Source organism: Tamandua tetradactyla, chromosome 4 (assembly GCF_023851605.1).
Source record: "Tamandua tetradactyla isolate mTamTet1 chromosome 4, mTamTet1.pri, whole genome shotgun sequence".
Taxonomy (NCBI): domain Eukaryota; kingdom Metazoa; phylum Chordata; class Mammalia; order Pilosa; family Myrmecophagidae; genus Tamandua; species Tamandua tetradactyla.
Genome location: NC_135330.1, coordinates 62,429,299 through 62,449,106, shown reverse-complemented (window position 1 = coordinate 62,449,106; position 19,808 = coordinate 62,429,299). Strand labels below are relative to the sequence as shown.

The following is a 19,808-nucleotide window of genomic DNA, read 5'->3' as shown; positions in this document are numbered from 1 at the left end:
GCTGTTTTTCAATTAAGTGGACATTTGGACAATCTCAACACTAAACTGGATGATGGCATCTGCTGGCAAAGAAGGAGCTAACACTTTCTCAGCACCAGCCTCCCTTAAAGGGAGAGCCTGGAGATCTGGCTCTGTGGAAGACACTGAGTCTCTAGTGAGAACGGAAGGAAAGGTCCCCATAGAAGATTCCTGGCACCAGGCAAAGAACCTTCTCTTATCAAAGAGAAGGGGCAGGAGGCAAGAATGGGGCTTTTACTCATTCCGCCACCCCCACTCCCTAGACACATGGCCCAGGTTCAAGTCCCACTCACCTTCTCTGCCTCATTCAGCCTCCTTCTTCCAACACCATAGGATGCTCTGTTCCAGACTGCAGAGGGAAGGGAAACTCCAGCGTCCCAAACTGCACATAAGTCAATCAACCTGTCTCAAAGCAAGCACAAAGGAGAACCCAGGGTCACCGCAGGAAAGAAAAAAAGGGGGTTTTGTGGCCTTCAGCTTGTTCACTCACTGGGGAAATTGCATCATTGGCTATATGTTAAGTTTTGCATAGTATAATGGCACTTTGTTTAAAGTTCAAAATATTCTGCAGGAAACTGGACAGATTCTGCAAACTGTGGAATCATGTTGGACTCTGGGTAATGGGGGGTGGGTTGCCTCTCTTATCCATAAGATTATTTCATGGTGCCCAAACACCATCATCTAATTGCTGAGCCCCTATTCACCTAAAGGAGCTAAGCCATTTCTCAAAGTACCTCTCCTATATACCCAAGGGAGAATTTACCATATTTATCTCATTAATTTTCTTAACTTCCTTAGGAGAACTACTATGCTTTTCTTTCTCATCTGTAGATAAGCAAACAGAGTACACCATAAATAAACCCATAGCACACTACAAGGAGATCTAATTTTAGGGTTAGGAGACATGGATTTCAAGTTCAATCTTATGTCACTTAGGGTGAATCTCTTCCCTGTGGGAGGAGGGTAGTTCACTAAAATGGGGAGAAAGCATGACAGAACAACCAAGACAATGCGCTATTCATTAGCATTTGGGGAGTTCAGTCCCAGTTCCACTCCCTTTGGGCAATCATTTAACCTTTCTCAGTACAAGTTACATTTCTCATTTAATCACTAGCTAGAAGTTAGCGATCAGATTCAGGTACTGGGGGAACACGAGGTCATCGTAATGGTAACCTAAAATATAAAGCAAAAGCAAGACAAAACGTTTTTCCATTGGAACACAAGTATAAAATTTTGGTCACCTCATAGTGACCAAAAATGTGTGTACAGGAAATGGTAGGCTCAATATTTGTAGACGGGAATGTGGCATTATCTATCAAAATAAGTATGCAGGGCCACGGTGGCTCAGCAGGCAGGAATGCTTGCCTGCGGTGCTAGAGGACCCGGGTTCGCTTCCTGGTGCCTGCCCATGTTAAAAAAAAAAAAAAGTATGCATTTATCCTTTGACCCAGCAATCCCAGTTCTAAGAATCTACTCCAAATATACACTATATGCCTCTGTGGTGATCTCCAGTTATTAAGTGAAAAAATCATGATAGATGTGTGTTTAAAATGACATCTAAGAAAGGGGAGAGGAACACAAACATATATATGTATCTGTTTATATCTTTGAAAAGACAATAGCAGGATAAACCATAAAATAAATTTTAAAAGGCCTATAGGGAGGGAAGAATAAAGTCAGATAGAAGCTGGATTTTAAATATACTTTCTTTTGTGGACTTGCTTTAGATTATGCAAATAGTTTACATCATTATAAAACAGTTAAAATTTTTAAAGTAATCCCTAAAAATGAAAATAAAAAACAAATTTGTGTCCACTTGATTGGCATAACTACACATAAAACAGTTAAAACACATTAATTTGATTGTACATACTTTTAGAGGGATATGCCCTAAGGATAAAAAGAACTGACCCCAAATCCTAAACTACTTTTCATAATCATATTGTCGATGATGCTATGGTATTATTATTAGACTTCTTTATCTATATGTTGGTATAAATCAAATAAGTAATGATATTGATACTGCAGAGAAACAAGATTTTCCTGTGGTTGAAAGGAGAGAAAAATGTAAAATTAACAAGGTTATGTAAAAATTCTGAAGCCTTGATTTTGAATTAGGAGTATCAGTATGTACTCATGATTCTATCTTTTTTTTTAACTTTTTTATTGTATAGTGTAACATATACACAAGGCAAAGAAATAAAAAAGCAGTAGTTTTCAAATCACTCTTCAACAAGTGGTTACAGGAATATATTTTATCTTAAACACATCCACATCCACATCTCCTATTTTCTGAGAGGCTTAGAAACAATGAACATCCTAGCAGGAATGGGCACCCTAGAATCAGATTATGGGTTTTAAATACCATCACCCCCTCCAAAGGAATCAGACTTCCATGGAGAAATAGCTGATTCCAAGGAAGACTTGACGAAGTCAATGTATAGGATAAGCCCAGAATATTTTGTCATACAAAAAGGCACATGAAGAGACAAGGTTTTCTAGAGTCATGTCAAAAGGAGCAGAAGCCACAGAACAAGATTTCCATGGTCAAGTTGAGCATCGGTGAGGATAACCACGGCAATAGCGCGAAATACACCGAATTTGTTTAAATTTATAAATCTTTACTAATATTAACAAAGACCCCCAAAGAACCCATTAGTTACCTCTGGAGGATGTTAGGAAAATCCTTCAATATTTTGAAAACTTTTTAGTACAGGAAAAGAAAGGGGGAGGTGAGTGAGGAGAGAATGGAAACAAGATTGGTCTCATATTGATGTAGGTGAATGGATACATCAGGTTTGTTATATTATTCTTTCCTCTTTTGTGTATGTTTAAACAGAATCAAAATAAAAAAATTAAATGAGGGAACAGGTCAGGAAACAGGAAATCATTGGAATATTATTTTTTGAAACGCTTCTGAACCATAGTCATTTAACTCTAACAGCAATCCAGTAATTCAGATGATGAAGTTATTATCTCCACCCACACCTGAAGAAACAGGTGTAAAAAGTTCACTGAGACTTCCGGAGAAGATGGTGGCTTATTAAGACGCGCGGGTCTTAGTTCCTCCTCCAGAAAAGCAACTAAAGAAACAGAAACAATACGAAACAGCTCCCGGAGTCACGACAGATACAAAAAAGACAGCGTACCCCATTCTGGAACAGCTGAACAGGCAGGGAGAATCTGCTGCGGTGAGATACCCAAGGGGCGCGCGTTTTCCCGGCCGGGGCGGCTGGCGACTGGGGTCCCCTCCACGCACGTGGCTCCCTGGTCTGACTGGGAACGTTGGATAGCGGGGCCCTCCCGTCACGCTTGGCGTTTCGGGCCAGCTGGGCAATTGGGACCGGCACTCTCCCAAGCCGGGGCGGCCAGCGACCCCCACCTCCACGCGCGGTTTCCCGAGCCGACTGCCCCACAGACAGACGAGCGCCACGAGCGCCACCTACTGGGCAGGAAAAGAAAAACAGAGCCCAGAGATTTCACAGAAAAAGCTTTCAACCAGCTGGGTCCCACACCCAGGGAAATCTGATCAAATGCCCAGACACCAGCAGAAAATAATGGATGACGCTCGGAAAATTGAAGATATGGCCCAATCAAAGGAACAAACCAATAGTTCAAATGAGATACAGGAGCTGAGACAACTAATGCTGAATATACGAACAGAAATGGAAAAATTCTTCAAAAACCAAATCAATAAATTGAGGGAGGACATGAAGAAGACATGGGCTGAACAAAAAGAAGAAATAGAAAATCTGAAAAAACAAATCACAGAACTTATGGGAGTGAAGGACAAAGAAGAAAAAATGGAAAAAACAATGGATACCTACAATGGTAGATCTAAAGAGACAGAAGCTACAATTAGTGAACTGGAGGATGGAACATCTGAATCCCAAAAAGAAACAGAAACTATAGGGAAAAGAATGGAAAAACTTGAGCAGGGGATCAGGGAACTGAATGACAATATGAAGCGCACTAATATACGTGTTGTGGGTGTCCCAGAAGGAGAAGAGAAGGGAAAAGGAGGAGAAAAACTAATGGAAGAAATTATCACTGAAAATTTCCCAACTCTTATGAAAGACCTAAATTTGCAGATCCAAGAAGTGCAGCGCACCCCAAAGAGAATAGACCCAAATAGGTGTTCTCCAAGACACTTACTAGTTAGAATGTCAGAGGTCAAAGAGAAAGAGAGGATCTTGAAAGCAGCGAGAGAAAAACAATCTGTCACATACAAGGGAAACCCAATAAGACTATGTGTAGATTTCTCAGCAGAAACCATGGAAGCTAGAAGACAGTGGGATGATATATTTAAATTACTAAAAGAGAAAAACTGCCAACCAAGACTCCTATATCCAGCAAAATTGTCCTTCAAAAATGAAGGAGAAATTAAAACATTTATAGACAAAAAGTCACTGAGAGAATTTGTGACCAAGAGACCAGCTCTGCAAGAAATACTAAAGGGAGCACTAGAGTCAGATACGAAAAGACAGAAGAGAGAGGTATGGAGTAAAGTGTAGAAAGAAGGAAAATCAGATATGATATATATAATACAAAAGCCAAAATGGTAGAGGAAAATATTATCCAAACAGTAATAATGCTAAAAGTTAATGGACTGAATTTCCCAATCAAAAGACATAGAATGGCAGAATGGATTACCACCCAGCAATACCACTGCTAGGTAGCTACTCAAGGGACTTAAGGGCAAAGACACAGAAGGACATTTGCACACCAGTGTTTATAGCAGCATTATCTACAATTGCAAAGAGATGGAAACAGCCAAAATGTTCATCAACAGACGAGTGGCTAAACAAACTGTGGCGTATACCTATGATGGAATATTATGCAGCTTTAAGACAGACTAAACTTATGAAGCATGTAATAACATGGATGGACCTAGAGAACATTATGCTGAGTGAGTCTAGCCCAAAACTAAAGGACAAATACTGTAAGGTCCCACTGATGTGAACCGACATTCGAGAATCAGCTTGGAATATATCATTGGTAACAGAGACCAGCAGGAGTTAGAAACAGGGTAAGATAATGGGTAATTGGACCTGAAGGGATACAGACTGTGCAACAGGACTAGATACAAAAACTCAAAAATGGACAGCACAATAATACCTAAGTGTAATGTAACTAGGTTGGAACACTGAATGAAGCTGCACCTGAAATATGGTTTTTTTGTTTGTTTGTGTGTTTGTATCTTTTGTTTTTTTTCTTTTTCCTTTATATATATATATATTATTAGTATTATTATTTTAATTCTCTTCTCTATATTAACATTCTATATCTTTTTCTGCTGTTTTGCTAGTTCTTTTCCTAAATCGATGCAAATGTACTAAGAAATGATGATCATACATCTATGTGATGATACTAAGAATTACTGAGTGCATTTGTAGAATGGAATGATTTCTAAATGTTGTGTTAATTTCTTTTCTTTTTTTTTGATTAATAAAAAAATTAAAAAAAAAAAAGTTCACTGAACCAAGATTTAACTCACGTCTACTTATCTCAAAAGCCCATGATTTCACAGGCACATCTTCAATATCCTCATTTGTCAATTTGGATTAATAAAACTTTCGCTGCCTTTATGAATGTGTTGGGAGGTTGCAGTGAGACATTGCATGGGAAAATACTTGGAAAACAATCCTTTGAACAAATACTTTAGTGTCACTTGAAAACTTGGATGAGATCTGCCCTACAGGGTTGCTGTGAGGATCAAATGAGATCTGTGATTTGCAGATCAATGGACAGACAAATAGACAGATACATGAGTGGGCTTACAATCACCACCAGTACTTTTACTGCCATACATAGGAGTTCAAGGGTAAAGTGAGACTTGGAACCTAAGGAATGGGGTCTCCATCTGACCTGGGATAGCAAGGCTCCATGAAGGACACCTGATGGTTGGGGAGAACAGGGATCAAGAGGACACCTGATGCCAGGCAGGGGCAGGAGGGGCTGCTTAGTGTCAGAGGTGGGCGGAGACCATCAGCAGTTTGCTAGGTGCCTTGAGCACTACCCCAGATTCCAGAAGGTGAGTCAAGGTGCCCGGGCAGTGGGTGCCTGCTAGTTCACTCCCAAATGACACCTGGGCTGGAGGGAGGGGGTGAGAGACCATGCAGGATGCCCCCAGCCACAAGGGGAAATCAAGGCACACCAGAGAGATGATGGGAAGGAGTGCTGTTGTTGCTGACCAGCTCCAAAGATTCTGCTCTCTCTTGGAGTTCTCGTCTTAATGTCTGCCTGGGGATTATCTGCAGGTTTCTCCCCAGCAAATGTTTATTCCCAGATTTTAATTCCTTCTGCCATAAAATAAAAAACCAGTCTAGCAGATCTCTAACACTCCCCCATCTGGGAATTCTATGATTCTCTAAGTGCGTTATTTCTGAAGAAGTGCAAAATAAAAATTCTCCTGCCTCCCTGCTTCATCTGCCTCCTTCCCCTCAATATACAGTGTGTGCTCAGGAAACAAAGACTCATTCTATCTCTGTCTCTCTCTCCGAGTTCTTAACTGAACAAAAATATATAAATATACATATTTTAAATAGGTGATCTCTTCACATAATACAAAACTCAAAAGAATATACAGTGAAAAATAAATCTCCTTCCCACCACTGTTCCCGAACTCCCCAGTCCCCTTCAGCCCCTCTCTCTGGCCAACCACTGCTACCAGTTTCTTGTGTACCTTTCTAGAGGTAATCCGTGCATATTGTCTTAGTCTGTCAGGGATGCCATGACAGACACCACACAATGAGTTGGTTTAAACAATGGGAATTTATTGTCTCGGTTTTAGAGCTAGAAGCCCCAAATCAAGTTCTCTACAGGCCACACTTTCTCCTAAAGTCTGCAGTGTTCTGGAGCTGGTTTGCCACAGTCTTAAGGATTCCTTGGCTTGCGTGTCTGCTTCTGTTCCACGGCTTCTCCTTCTGGCTTTCTCTTCTCCTGCTCAGTTGTCTGTGCCTCCAGCCAGGTTTCTCCTCCTTATAAGGTCTTCAACCAAGTGGATTAACGCCCAGCCTGGTTCAATTTGGCCTCATCTACACAAGCTCTTCAGAGATCCTATTCACAAATGAGTCCACACCTTGACTACTACTAAGGTCCCATTTACACATGTGTTCACACTTGCAGGAATGCAGATGAGGACTTGGACATGTCTTTATGTGGGACCTGATTCGATTCCCAACGCATACATGGCTGCCGTTTTTTTTCAAAGCAAATTACAGCATAGTGTAATTTTTCATTTAACAAATACCTTAGCTATCTTTCTATTTCGGTTCATATAAAACTTATTATTTTTAGCAGCTTCATAATATTTCATTGTAGGATCATACCATAATTTATCTGCTTGGCGCCCTACTAAAAAACATTGAGGTTTTTGTCATCACTTGTTTTTGGAAATTGCTGCAATAAATATCTTTGGATAAATATTATTTCTCATATTTGTAAGAGTGTTCGTAGGATGAGTTCTTAGATGCAGAATGTATGGGTCAAAGGGAAGTTGATCAAATTGATCTCTATAGAGGTTGTGACAATTTATAGCCCCACCAGCAACATATGAGAGCTACTGCTCCCCACTGCCTCTTCAACATGCTACGTTACTAGTTTTTTTGATCTTTGGTGATGTGACGTCCACAAGATGGTATTTCTTTTGTGTTTCTCTTATTAAGGTTGAACATTTTCATTTTCTTTGAATTGTTGCTATTCTTCACCCACTTCTCTACTGGGTTCGTTCTTATCAGCTTGAAGGAGCTCTTCACTTATTAGGGAAATCATCTCTATAACAGGAACTGCAAATTGCCCACATCATTATTTTTATTCTGACTTTACTTATAGGGTTTTGACATGCAAAAAATTAAAAATTTTTTTTCATAGTCGAAGGAATCTTTTTTAATCTTATGTTTTGTGTCATACTTAGGCCTTCTCCTTCCAAGATTATTTTTAAATGTTCCCATGTTTTCATTAGCATTTTCATAGATTAATTTTTTTATGTTTCAATCTCTTATCCATCTGGAACTTATTTTGATAGCATATGAGGGAGGGAGTTAGATTTTTAATACATAAAGATGGATGTCCCAACACCATTTATTGAAGAATTCACCTTTTGCCCTATGGTTTGAAATTCCACCTTTGTCATGTACTAAATTCCCTTATGTATTTGGATCCACTTCTGTCCTTTCTCATCCATTGAATGTGTGAATTTCTTAATGTGCTGGTAACACACTTTTAAATTACTGTGGCTGTACAAAAGGGTTTATTCTTCTTCTTAAGAATTTTCCTGTTTATTCCTTATTTGTTTTTCCACATGAACTCCAAAACCAGAATCTTTAGTTCTTTTTTCTAAAATAATTGGATGTATTTTATTGGAATCACATTGAAATTAAAAATTAATTTACAGATAATTGATCTATTTATGCTGTTGAATCTTCCTATGTAAAACTGTGACATGCCTTTTAATTTGTTCATATTTTCTTTGGAGTCTAACAATTACATTTTAAAATTTCCTCATGTAGATGATGCACATTTTTGTTATGTTTATTACTATGCATTTGGTTTTTATTAGGCTTTTTTAAATGACTGCTGCATATTACTACTTTTGAATCCTACTATATTAAATTTCATTTTCTCTATAAATAATCAATGGTTCAAAGAGAAAATCTCAAAGGAAATAAAAAAATACACTGCACTGAATGAAAATGAAAATATAACAAAACCTCTGAGACACTGCTAAAGTAATGCTGAGAGGGAAATTTATAGCACTAAATATATCCATTAGAATAAAGGAAAATCTTAAATCAATAATCTAAGTTCCCACCTCAAGAATCCAGAAAAGCAAGCAGAAGGAAGAAAATAATAAAGGACAGAAATCAGTGAAATAGAAAACAAAAACAAAAGAGAAAATCAATGAAACAAAGAGTAAATTCTTTGGAAAAATCAATACAATTGACAAACCTCTAACAAGACTAAGAAAGAAAAAACGGAAAGACACAATTACCAATATTGGGAATTAAACAGAGATATTCTCACAAGTCCTGCAGATATCAGAAGGATAAAAAGGGAATACAACAAAGAACTCTACACACACAAATGTGAAGACTGACATGAAATGGACAAGTTCCTTGAAAAAACACAAACTACCACAACTGCTAATAGGTGATCATTTGAATAGCCCTATAATTATTTAAGGAAATAGAATCCATAATTTTAAAACTCCCCCAAAAAAGAGATCTCCAGGTCCATATCGTTTCACTGGAGAATTCTACCACATATTTTGAGAAGAATAAACATAAATTCTACCCTATCTCTTCCAGAAAACAAAGAGGAGGGAACATTTCCCAATTCATTTTATAAAATTAGTATTATCCGGATACTGAAACCAGACAAAGACAGTACCAAAAAAATGAAAACTACAGACCACTGTCACTCATGAAAACAGGCATAAAATTCCTTAATAAAATATTATCGAATAGAATTCAGCAATACACAAAAATAATTATATACTAAGACCAAGCGGGGTTTATTCCAGGGATGCAAGGCTGGTTCAATACTCTAAAATCAATCATTTTCATCCACTATACTAATAGCCTAAGGAAGAAAAATCACATGATCATGTCAATAGATGCAGAAAGAGTATTTGACAATATTCAACACTCATTAATGATAAAAACTTTTAGAAAAATAGGAATAGAGGCTAACTTCCTCAACTTGACAAAGAGCAACTAGAAAAAACCAATAGCTAATTTTTCTACTCAACGGTGAACAAATGATTGCTTTTCCCCTAAAATCACAGGCAATGCAAGGGTCTCTTCTCTCACCACTCCATTCAACATAATGCTGGAAGTTATTACCTTTTGGGTTTTCTATTCTGTTTCATTGATCTATATGTCTATCCCTGTCAATATCATATAGCCTTGATGACTGTCACTGTATAACTATTAAGTTATTGCCATGCAGTAAGGCAAGAAAAGGAACTAAAAGACATATAGGTCAGGAAGGAAGAAACAAATATGTTTCTATTTGAAGACAGCATGATTGTTTACATAGAAAATATCAAGGAATCAACAAAAAAAACTCATAGAACTATAAGTAAACTCATCAAGGCTGCAGGATATAAGTTATATTTATTTATGAGCAATGAACAAGAGAACACCAAAATTAAAAGTACAATACCATTTACAATCCCTCAAAAAAAAGAAATACTTAGGTATAAAACTAACAAAACATGTACAGGACTTGATGTTAAAAACTACACAATGCTGATGAAAGAAACAAAAAAAAAGATCTAAATAAATAGAGAGTCATGCCATGCACATGGATTGGAAGACTTTGAACATAGTAAAGATGTAAATTCTCCCCAAATTAATAAATGGATTTAATACAATTCCGATCAAAATCCCTAGATATAGACGAGGTTATTCTAAAGTTTATATGGAAAGCCAAAGGAACTAGAATAGTTAAAAACAAATTTGAAAACAAGAATAAAATCGGAGAAATCAGTCTACCCAATTTCAAGACTATACAGGTACAGTAACCAAGACTACATGTAACTGACAGATGGAAAGACACACAGATCAATGGAAAAGAACAGAGAGCCCAGAAGACCCACTCAAATAGGTCCAACTGATTTCTGACAAAGATGTAAAAGCAATTCAATGGAGGAAAGATAGCCTTCTCAACTCATGGTATTGGAGCTACTGCACACCCATAGCTCCCCTGCCCCCCTGAAAAAAGGCATCTCAACTTAAGTCTCACATCTAATAAAAAATTAACTCAAAGGGGATGGTCTATTTAAATGTAAAACTTAAAACTATAAAACTTGTAGGAAAAAGAGGTGAAAACCTTTGAGATCTAGGGATAAGCCAAGAGTTCTTAGACTTGATACCAAAAGCACAATACATAAAAGGAAAACTCGATAAATTTGACTTCATCAAAATCAAAACCTTTTTCTCTGTGAAAAACCTTGTTAAGAGGCTGAAGAGTGAGAGAAACCACACATATAACAAGGAACTAATATCTAGAATATGTAAAGAACTCTCAAAACTGAACAGTAAAAATGCAAACAACCCAATTAGAATACGGCCAAAAGATGTGCAAATAAGCTCATGAAGAAATGTCCAATATTATCAGCCATCAGGGGCATGTAAATTAAGTCACAATTAGAAAAAAAAAACACCAATGAGATATCATATCACACCTACTAGAATAGTTAAAATTAAAACAGGAACAAAATCAAATGCTGGTGAGTGTGGAAAAACTGGATCACTCGTACATTACTAGTGGAAAAGTAAAATGGCATAGGTATTCTAGAAAATTATTTGGCAGTTTTTTAAGAAACTAAATTGAAAGTACAATATGACCTAGCAAGTGCACTCCTGGGCATTTACCCCAGGGAAATGGAGACTAGAAATGAAGATCTATACATGAATGCTTATAGCAGCTTCATGCATAATAGCCCAAAATTGGAAATGAAGATGGAACGGTTAAACTGTGGTAAATCTATACCATGCAGTATTACTCAGTAATAAAAAGGAAGGAAAAATTGATACACACAAGAACTTAGGTGAATTTTCAGAGAATTATACTGAGTTTAAAAAGCCAACCTCAAAAAGTTACATCCTGGGCGGTTCCATGTATACAACATTCTTGCCATAGGTGAAGGAAGGTGGCAGGTTTGGGGGCTGGGGGTTGGTGGCTGTGGCAGGAGGAAATGGATGTGGCCACAGAAGCGCAACATGAGGGAATCCTTGTGCGGCTGGAAATATTTTGAATTTTGACAGCATCAATATCAATATCCTGTACTACAGTTTTGCAAGATGTTAACCACTGAGGGCAAAACGTATACGGGCTCTCTCTGCCTTATTTCTTCCGGCTGCATGTGAATCTATAATTGTATCAAAATAAAAAGTTTAATTAAAATTTTTTCAGTTGGTTTTCTTTGTATTCCATATGTAGATATTATAATATTATCGCCTTCTTTCCAAATTTATACCTTATTTCTTTCTCTTGGCAGACTCAGTTTAATTGTTGTTAGTCAGGGTAAAAAGAAATTATGAAGAAAAATCTGCTACTATATAAAGTAATACAAACTTGATGGAAATATAGTTTTAATATATTCACATTGTTGGCTAGCATGGATGACAGTATTTCTAAAAATGAACACACGCTCCCAAGGGTATCTAAATGCTATTTCTCCTCGGAACAAATTGTCCAATGCTAAGAGTATCATAAATGCTCAACAACGATATTTCCAAGAAATAAGAAGAACCTTCCTTGCACATTTGTTTCACTGAGGGGATTTCACATCCCAAATGTATGAAAAATTTTTTTCAGCTAGAATCAGGCATTGTTATTTCAGAATGGCAGGATCTGTGCTCCAAATCCATTAACAAGAGGAAAAAGAGATGTTCTCAATGCAAGGAAGATGGATGATTCTTTCTGGAAGTCTCAAGACACACGTGCACATGCTCACCCATGGCCGGGCACAATTAGAACATTCTGAACAGGATGTAAACAATGTGGAGAAATAATAATCTTAAAAAGTTGCCCAGGGTGGTTCTTGGTGATACCAGAGAACCCACCATCAAGATTCTACCTGAAGCTCTGCCTACTAGAGATGGGGGCTGGGGGTGGGGTGGGGTGGGGCAGGGAATGACTAACATAGGCTAGAGGTGTCTAAAAGGCTACATGAGAGAAGAGGAATGTGAGATCATATTGAAGGGTGAGAAGATTTAAACCAAGAAGAAAAGCCATTCTAGCTGTGCTATACGTGAGCAAACGAGAACAGTTGGGCTGGAGGAAAGGGTTCATAAAAAGAGGCTAAGGGTGAGCTCAGACTGTGGAGATTGGAATGCCAGTATCAGAATGTAGATTTTATCCTGTGGGCAAGGAGACCTACTGATGGCATATCAGCAGAGGAGGGTACCATGGAAGTGACATTTTAAAGAGAGACTGGTGGGTGGACTGAGAAGAAACAGGGAGACCATTTAGGCATTTGCTGCGATAATCCAGGCATGAAGTAAAAAGCTGTGGTGATTCTGGAATATCTATAGCACAGGGTTTAGAGGTGGCCTTCTTGCTGAAAGGTGGGCAAGAACTGGGGAACTTGCCTCAAAGCTGCTGCTGCAGAGCAAGCTTGGTGTTTTTATTTAAACACTGTTGATCTGAGATGTTGGGGTGGGAAGCGTGCTAACAGAAATGACCAGTGGGGTCATTTCCTTCACCCAAGCTACCCATCATTGGGTGTATATGAGAGTGGAATAGAAGAAATAGTTGTGGGGTCTGACGGGCCTGGTGGACGGAAAAATAGTAGCAGCTCAAGAGAGCTCATGGGGGCTGGCTGCTTAAATGAAGCCAATAGCTAAACCATTGCTAAATTTCCTCCCAGGCATTCTCTGACAATGAAGCAGAGGCCATTCTCTGAGCAGAGCATAGTTCAAAGTCCCTTTCAACCAGGTACGTCACTTCCAACTACACATTTTCTCCAGATGACCTCCATAACAGGAATACTCTGTCTCCACAGCCCACAGCTCAGAATTTAGCCTTATTCCCTCACCCCAGAATGAATCTGCCCTTCATCTAAAATGGCTAACTTTTCTTAACTTTGCAAATGTGAAATACAATTTACATTGAGAAACATGCATAAGTATACGGTTTAATTATAATAAATTTTAAAAGTAGGTCAAATAAGCCAACACTGTCAGTGCCCAGAAGCCTCAACTTGCCCCTTCCAGATTCCAGTGCCCTGCCTGTTCCCTGATGGAGGCATTCGTCTGGTTTCTTGCTTTAAGGTTTTACTACCGAGATCTGCATCCTGAAGTAGTCAGTAGTTTTGTTTTGCCTGTTTTTAGACATTATATAACTAGAAACACATTACGTCTTTACATCTGACTTCTTTTGCCCAAGTTTATCATTGTAAGATTCACCCACGTTGTTGAGTATAGGTCATTCCTGCTCATTGCTGTCGAAGCATTGCCATTGCACAATTTATTCTCCACTCTGCTGCTGGCAGTCACTTATTTCCAGTTTTTGGATATTGTGAGCGATGCTGCTGTGAACATTCTTAATGAATTCCCTGTGTATCCGTGCATCCTTTTCTCTAGGATGAAAGTCTAGGAATGGAACTGCTGAATCACGGAAAATACATATCAACGTTACCAGATAAATACCAAGATGCTTTCTAAGGCGGTTGTTTCATGTTATGTCCTATCAGTGTAACTCCATATCCTTTGTAGGACCAGGAATTATCAGACTTACTCATTTTTTGTCGACATGATGGGGGTAAAGTAGTATCCCATTATGATTAGTAACAAGGTTGATTGTGCATCTTTTCATATGTTTATTGAAACATATGAAATGTATGTTCAAGTACTTTGTCACTTTTTCTATTGATGTCTTTTTATCGTTGATTTTCAGAGTTTTCAAAATATTCTGAATATGAACATTTCATTGGTCACGCATTCTGAAAATGCATTTTCCCATTTACCATCTTGGTTTTCTAGTCTCTTAGGATGTCTTGATGAAGAGAAGTTAATAACATCAATGTAATTATACTCACTAATTACCTTTATGTTTACTGTTTTTTGTGACCTATTTAAAACTTCTTTTCTTAATTCCAAGAATATGGAGATATTCTGTGATATGATCTTATAAAAGCCTTCTTGTTTTATTTCCCCCCATTTTTTTCTTTATTAGAGAAGTTTTGAGTTTATAGAACAATCATACATAAGAGACAGGATTCCCATACCACTTCCGCACCAATACCGTGCATTGAGTGGAACATCAGTTACAACTGAAGACAGCACGTTTTTGTAATTGCAGTATTAATTAAAACCTATGGTTTAACTTTTTTTTCGCTGTTTGTGTGGTGAAGCTCTATGGATTTTTTTATTCTATTACCATATATACAATTTAACATTTTCCTTTTGTTTTATTTCTCACATTTAGGTCTATAATCTTTCAGGAATTGATTTTTGCGTATGATTTTTTCAATTCATTTTCTTTTCCATGCGGGTAGCCAGTTGTCCTAGCACCATTTATTGGAAAGACCTCCTTTTCCCTAGGCTCTGCAGAGCCATCTTTGTCCTAAATCTATATCACAGATCCATCAACTATCTGTTCCTGAGCTCTGTTCTGTTCCACTGGTCTATTTGTCTATTTTTGCACACTATCACACTGTTTTAATTACTATAGTTATACAATAAACATTGATATCTGGTAAAACAATACATCTCATCTTGTTCATTTTCAAGAATGTCTTTAGCTATTCTTGGTCCTTTGCATTTCCATATGAATTTTAAAATAAGCTTATCACGTTCCTCTAAAAAAATTAGTCTTCCCTTACCAGAATTGAAAGTAGCTTTAGTCATGTTTTTTTTTTCCTGGTCTGTTTATTATAGAACACTTTAAACCTGCCATCTGCACCCCCAAATCAGCAAGTCTGTCTAAAGCTTCTAGAAGGCAAAAGCTTGGTGTAACTGAGATCAACAAACATTCCTCGAGCACATTCTGTAGGGCGTTTGACTTAGTTATTATAGGGAGCAAAAATGCAAAACAATATGTGCCCCCCCATGCCACCCCAAGCCTATGGTCCAGAGGAAAAATCACATATCTACTAAATTAACTTAAAAGAGGGAATGCAGTAAATTCCAAATATTCATTTTTAAAATGCTGTTGTAAAATATCCTTGGGGGTGGTGCGACGGTGGCTCAGTGGCAGAATTCTTGCCTGCCATGCTGGAGACCTAAGTTCGATTCCCAGTGTCTGTCCATGCCAAAATATATATATATACTTGGGAATCTAAAGGAGGGATTGATCAACAAAGTTTTCCAGAGGACTGAGCAGTGTCATGAGGGTTAGAAGAGATGACAATGATCAAGGTGAAATCCACCAACACAGGAATCACCAGGCACTGGGCATTAGCGAAGAAAAGAAAGTGAACACATTTAAAATTCATGGAGCTGATCACACCACACATCCCCTTCAGTACTCCTCTTTCTATGTCTCCATTCTCTAACCATGTTTCCAGTTTCCAGCCCTCCTCTCTAAGTTAATCACCTCGCAATAACTATTAATAGTAAGAAGTGGAAAGGTTTATAGGTACTAATACCTGGGAGAGTAGCTTCTTTTCAGAGACTTAGATATATCTCCAATATAGATAGCTCTGTGATCTTAGAGAAATCATTAAACATCTCTGAGATTCATTCTCTTTTCTCATTGATTTATCACTTTTCTTATCATATTGAATGATGGAATTCAACTTGAGATATATGAGAGTCTGTTCAATTTAGATAATCTAAGATTCCTTTGACCCACTGGAATAGATTTTATTTTTGCACCTTACGTGCACAGCATTGGATTAATCATAATCTTTGGTTCATGACTCATTCTCATCATTGGTCCATGCATGCCCTGCTCTTTCTCTTTCTTTTTTCCTCCCTCCCTTCCTCCCTTCCTTCTTTATTTCCTTCCTTCCTTTATTCCTATCCATCCATCCATCCACTTACTTGTTTATAATAATATAATATCTGCAAACCCACCCTTCATAACAAAAGATAGGACCTTGACAATGAACAAATATGTGATCTTATGGTCTTCACTATCCTACCACCACCAAGCTATCCTTTGTGGCTTCCCCAATACCAGAAGTAATCATTACCTTCAATCCTGTGTTCTATTTTTCTAAATCCCAGGTCCTGATATTCCCTTTTTATTTGTGTTATTGAATCTGTATTGCATAGCACTGTAAACCATTCATTTGATGGATATATAATATTTAATTGTTTGATTCTACCACAGTTTATCCATTTCCCTGTTGATGAACTTTGGAGTTGCTTCTAGGTTTCTGTTATGGTGAAAATGCTGCTAGGATCACTAATGTACATTTCATCTGTTGTACATATGCAAAAAATGTCTCATGGATATATATCTTAGAGTAGACTTGCTGAATCAGAGGGATTGTGAGTGTTCAAACTTAAGAGGTAACGTCAAACTTTTTTCCCAAAGTGGTTGTACCCTTAGCAGTTGTTTTATTTTCCTAGCTACTAAAACAAATACCATATACTGGGTTGATTTGACAACAGGGATTTATTGGCTCTTGGTTTCAGAGGCTAGAAGGCTTGCATCTTCCCAGGGTTGGTATATTCTGGCTGACCAGCAATCTTTGGGGTTCCTTGGCTTTTCCATCACATGGCAATGCACATGGCAGTTCTTCTCCTTTCTCTTCCCATTCTATTGACTTCCAGCTTTTGATTCCTCCCCTAGGCTTCTGTGTCCAATTTCCTTTTCTTATAAGGACTTCAGTCATATTGGATGAGGACCCACCCTCATTCCGTTTGGGCATACCTTAACTAATAGTATCTTCAAGGGTCTTATTTACAAATGTGTTCACACGCACATGGCCAGGGGTGGGGACCTAAACACACCTTTTATGGATTCAACCCCCAATAGCAATGGATAAAAACTCCTGCAGAGGGTGGGCCACGGTGGCTCAGCAGGCAAGAACGCTTGCCTGCAGTGCCCGAGAACCCGGGTTCGATTCCTGGTGCCTGCCCATGTGAAAAAAAAAAAACTCCTGCTACTTCAATACTTCAAAAATTGCAAAGCCTGCTTTCACCAGTTGAGTGAATTGGTATCTCATTATGGTTTTGATTTGCATTTCCCAGATCACCTATATGTATTCTTATCCATCTCCTGCTTATATGTCTTTTAGATTGTTTTATGCTGTTATGAATTCATAGAAGCTATTTGTATGTCCACCATAGTAATCCTGGTCCATAAGTTTATACTTTAAAGTGTTTTGTTTTCCAAGTCAGGTTTATTGAGGTATAATTTATAGGGAAAAATTCACTTTTTGTTAGTTGTACAGTCCTATGAATTTTGACACACATACATAGTTGCATAACCACCACAAAAATGAAGATACAGAACATTCCCATAAGCCCCAAAAGTTCCCATTTATCTCTTTGTGATGAATCCTCTTTTCCCAATCCCAGCCCCTGTTAAACACTGATCTCTTTTCTGTCCATTTAGTTTCACATTTTCTAGAATGCCATATGTTCTAGTTTGCTAGCTGCCAGAATGCAGTATACCAGAAACAGAATGGCTTTTAAAAAAAGGAATTTAATAAATTGCTAGTTTACAGTTCTAATGCTGAGAAAATGTCCAATTAAAACAAGTCTATAGAAATGTCCAATCAAAGGTATCCAGGGAAAGATACCTTTGTTCAAGAAGGCCGATGAAGTTCAGAGTTTCTCTCTCAAGTGAGAAGGCACATGGCGAACACAGTCAGGGCTTCTCTCTCATCTGGAAGGGCACATGGCGAACACATCGTCATCTGCAAGCTTTCTCTCCTGGGTTCCGGTTTCATGAAGGTCCCTGGGAGGCATTTTCCTTCTTCATCTCCAAAGGTTGCTGGCTTGTGGACTCTCTGCTTTGTGGTGCTGCAGCATTCTCTGCTTTCTCCAAATCTCCTTCATTCTCCAAAATATTTCCTCTTTTATATGACTCCAGAAACTTATTAAGATCCACCCATATAGGTGGAGACATGTCATCGCCTAATCCATCTTAACAACCACTCTTGATTAAATCACATCTCGCAGAGAGATGATCTGATTACAGTTTCAAACATACAGTATGAATAGGGATTATTCTACCTTTATTAAATGGGATTTTGATTAAAATATGGCTTTTCTAGGGGACATACATCCTTTCAAACCAATACACCATATAAATGAAATCATACAGTATGTAGCCTTTTGAGACTGGCTTCCTTTATTTAACACAATGCATTTGAAATGCCACTGACTTGCTCTGTGTAACAGTAGAAGGTCCCTTTATATTGCTGAATAGCATTCCATTGTATTATGTACCACACTTTATCCAAATGACAGACATTTGGCATCTTCCAGTGTTTGGCAATTATGAATAAACCTGCTATAAATATTTATAATATAGATTTTTGTGTGAACATATTTTCATTCCTCCTGTGTAAATACCTTGGAGTGGGATTGCTGGGTTGCATGGTAACTATATGTTAAACTTTCTAAGAAACTGCCAAGCTATTCTCCAAAGTGGATACATCATTTTTTTATTCCCACCAACAACATATGCAAATTCTGATAGCTCTATGTCTTCGTCAGGACTTCTTATTCCAAGTTAATTTTTTTTAATTTAGTTCTTCTAACAGGTGTACAATGGTTTCTCAGCACAGCTTTAATTTGTATTTCCCTAATGACTAATAGTATTGATCATCTTTTCATGTCCTTGTTTCCATACATATAGTTCCTTTGGTGAAGTGTCTGTTTAGATATTTTGATTTTTATTGGTTGTTTTATTATTCATCTGAGAGTTCTTTATATATAAAGAACTAGCCCTTTATCAAATTTGTGGATTTCAATTTCCTCCCAAAGGGTAGACTATCTTTTCATTCTATCAGCAGTGTTTTTCAAATAGCAGAAAATTTTTATTTTGAAGGTCATCTCAGTTGTAAAATTTATTGGCATAAAGTTATTTATAATATTTCTTTTGATGATTTGTGCTTTTTGTATTTTATTGAAGAAATATTTGCTTAATCAAAAGCACAGATTTTCACCCATTTTTTAAAGAAGTCATAGGATTTTAAAAATATTTCGAATCAAAGGGAAATGAGAGCACAACATTTCAAAATTTGTGCAATGTTGCTAAAATAGGGCTTAGAGAGAAATTTATAGCATTAAATCTTTATATGGGAAAAGAAGAAAGGTCTCGAACCAATTATCAATGCATACAACTTAAGAAAATGGGAAACAAAGGGAAAA

General features: G+C 37.6%; 1 protein-coding gene across 4 annotated transcripts in view; it reads right to left on the bottom strand.

Annotated features, from left to right (window-relative positions):
- The window catches only part of NFASC (neurofascin), a 193,343-nt gene that overhangs the window by 102,051 nt on the left and 71,484 nt on the right, over positions 1-19,808 (bottom strand). For all 4 annotated transcript variants that reach the window (XM_077157529.1, XM_077157531.1, XM_077157532.1 and 1 more), the window contains exon 2: positions 312-420. In XM_077157529.1, the coding sequence (XP_077013644.1) occupies positions 312-420 (109 nt within the window). The remainder of the gene's footprint in view (positions 1-311; positions 421-19,808) is intronic.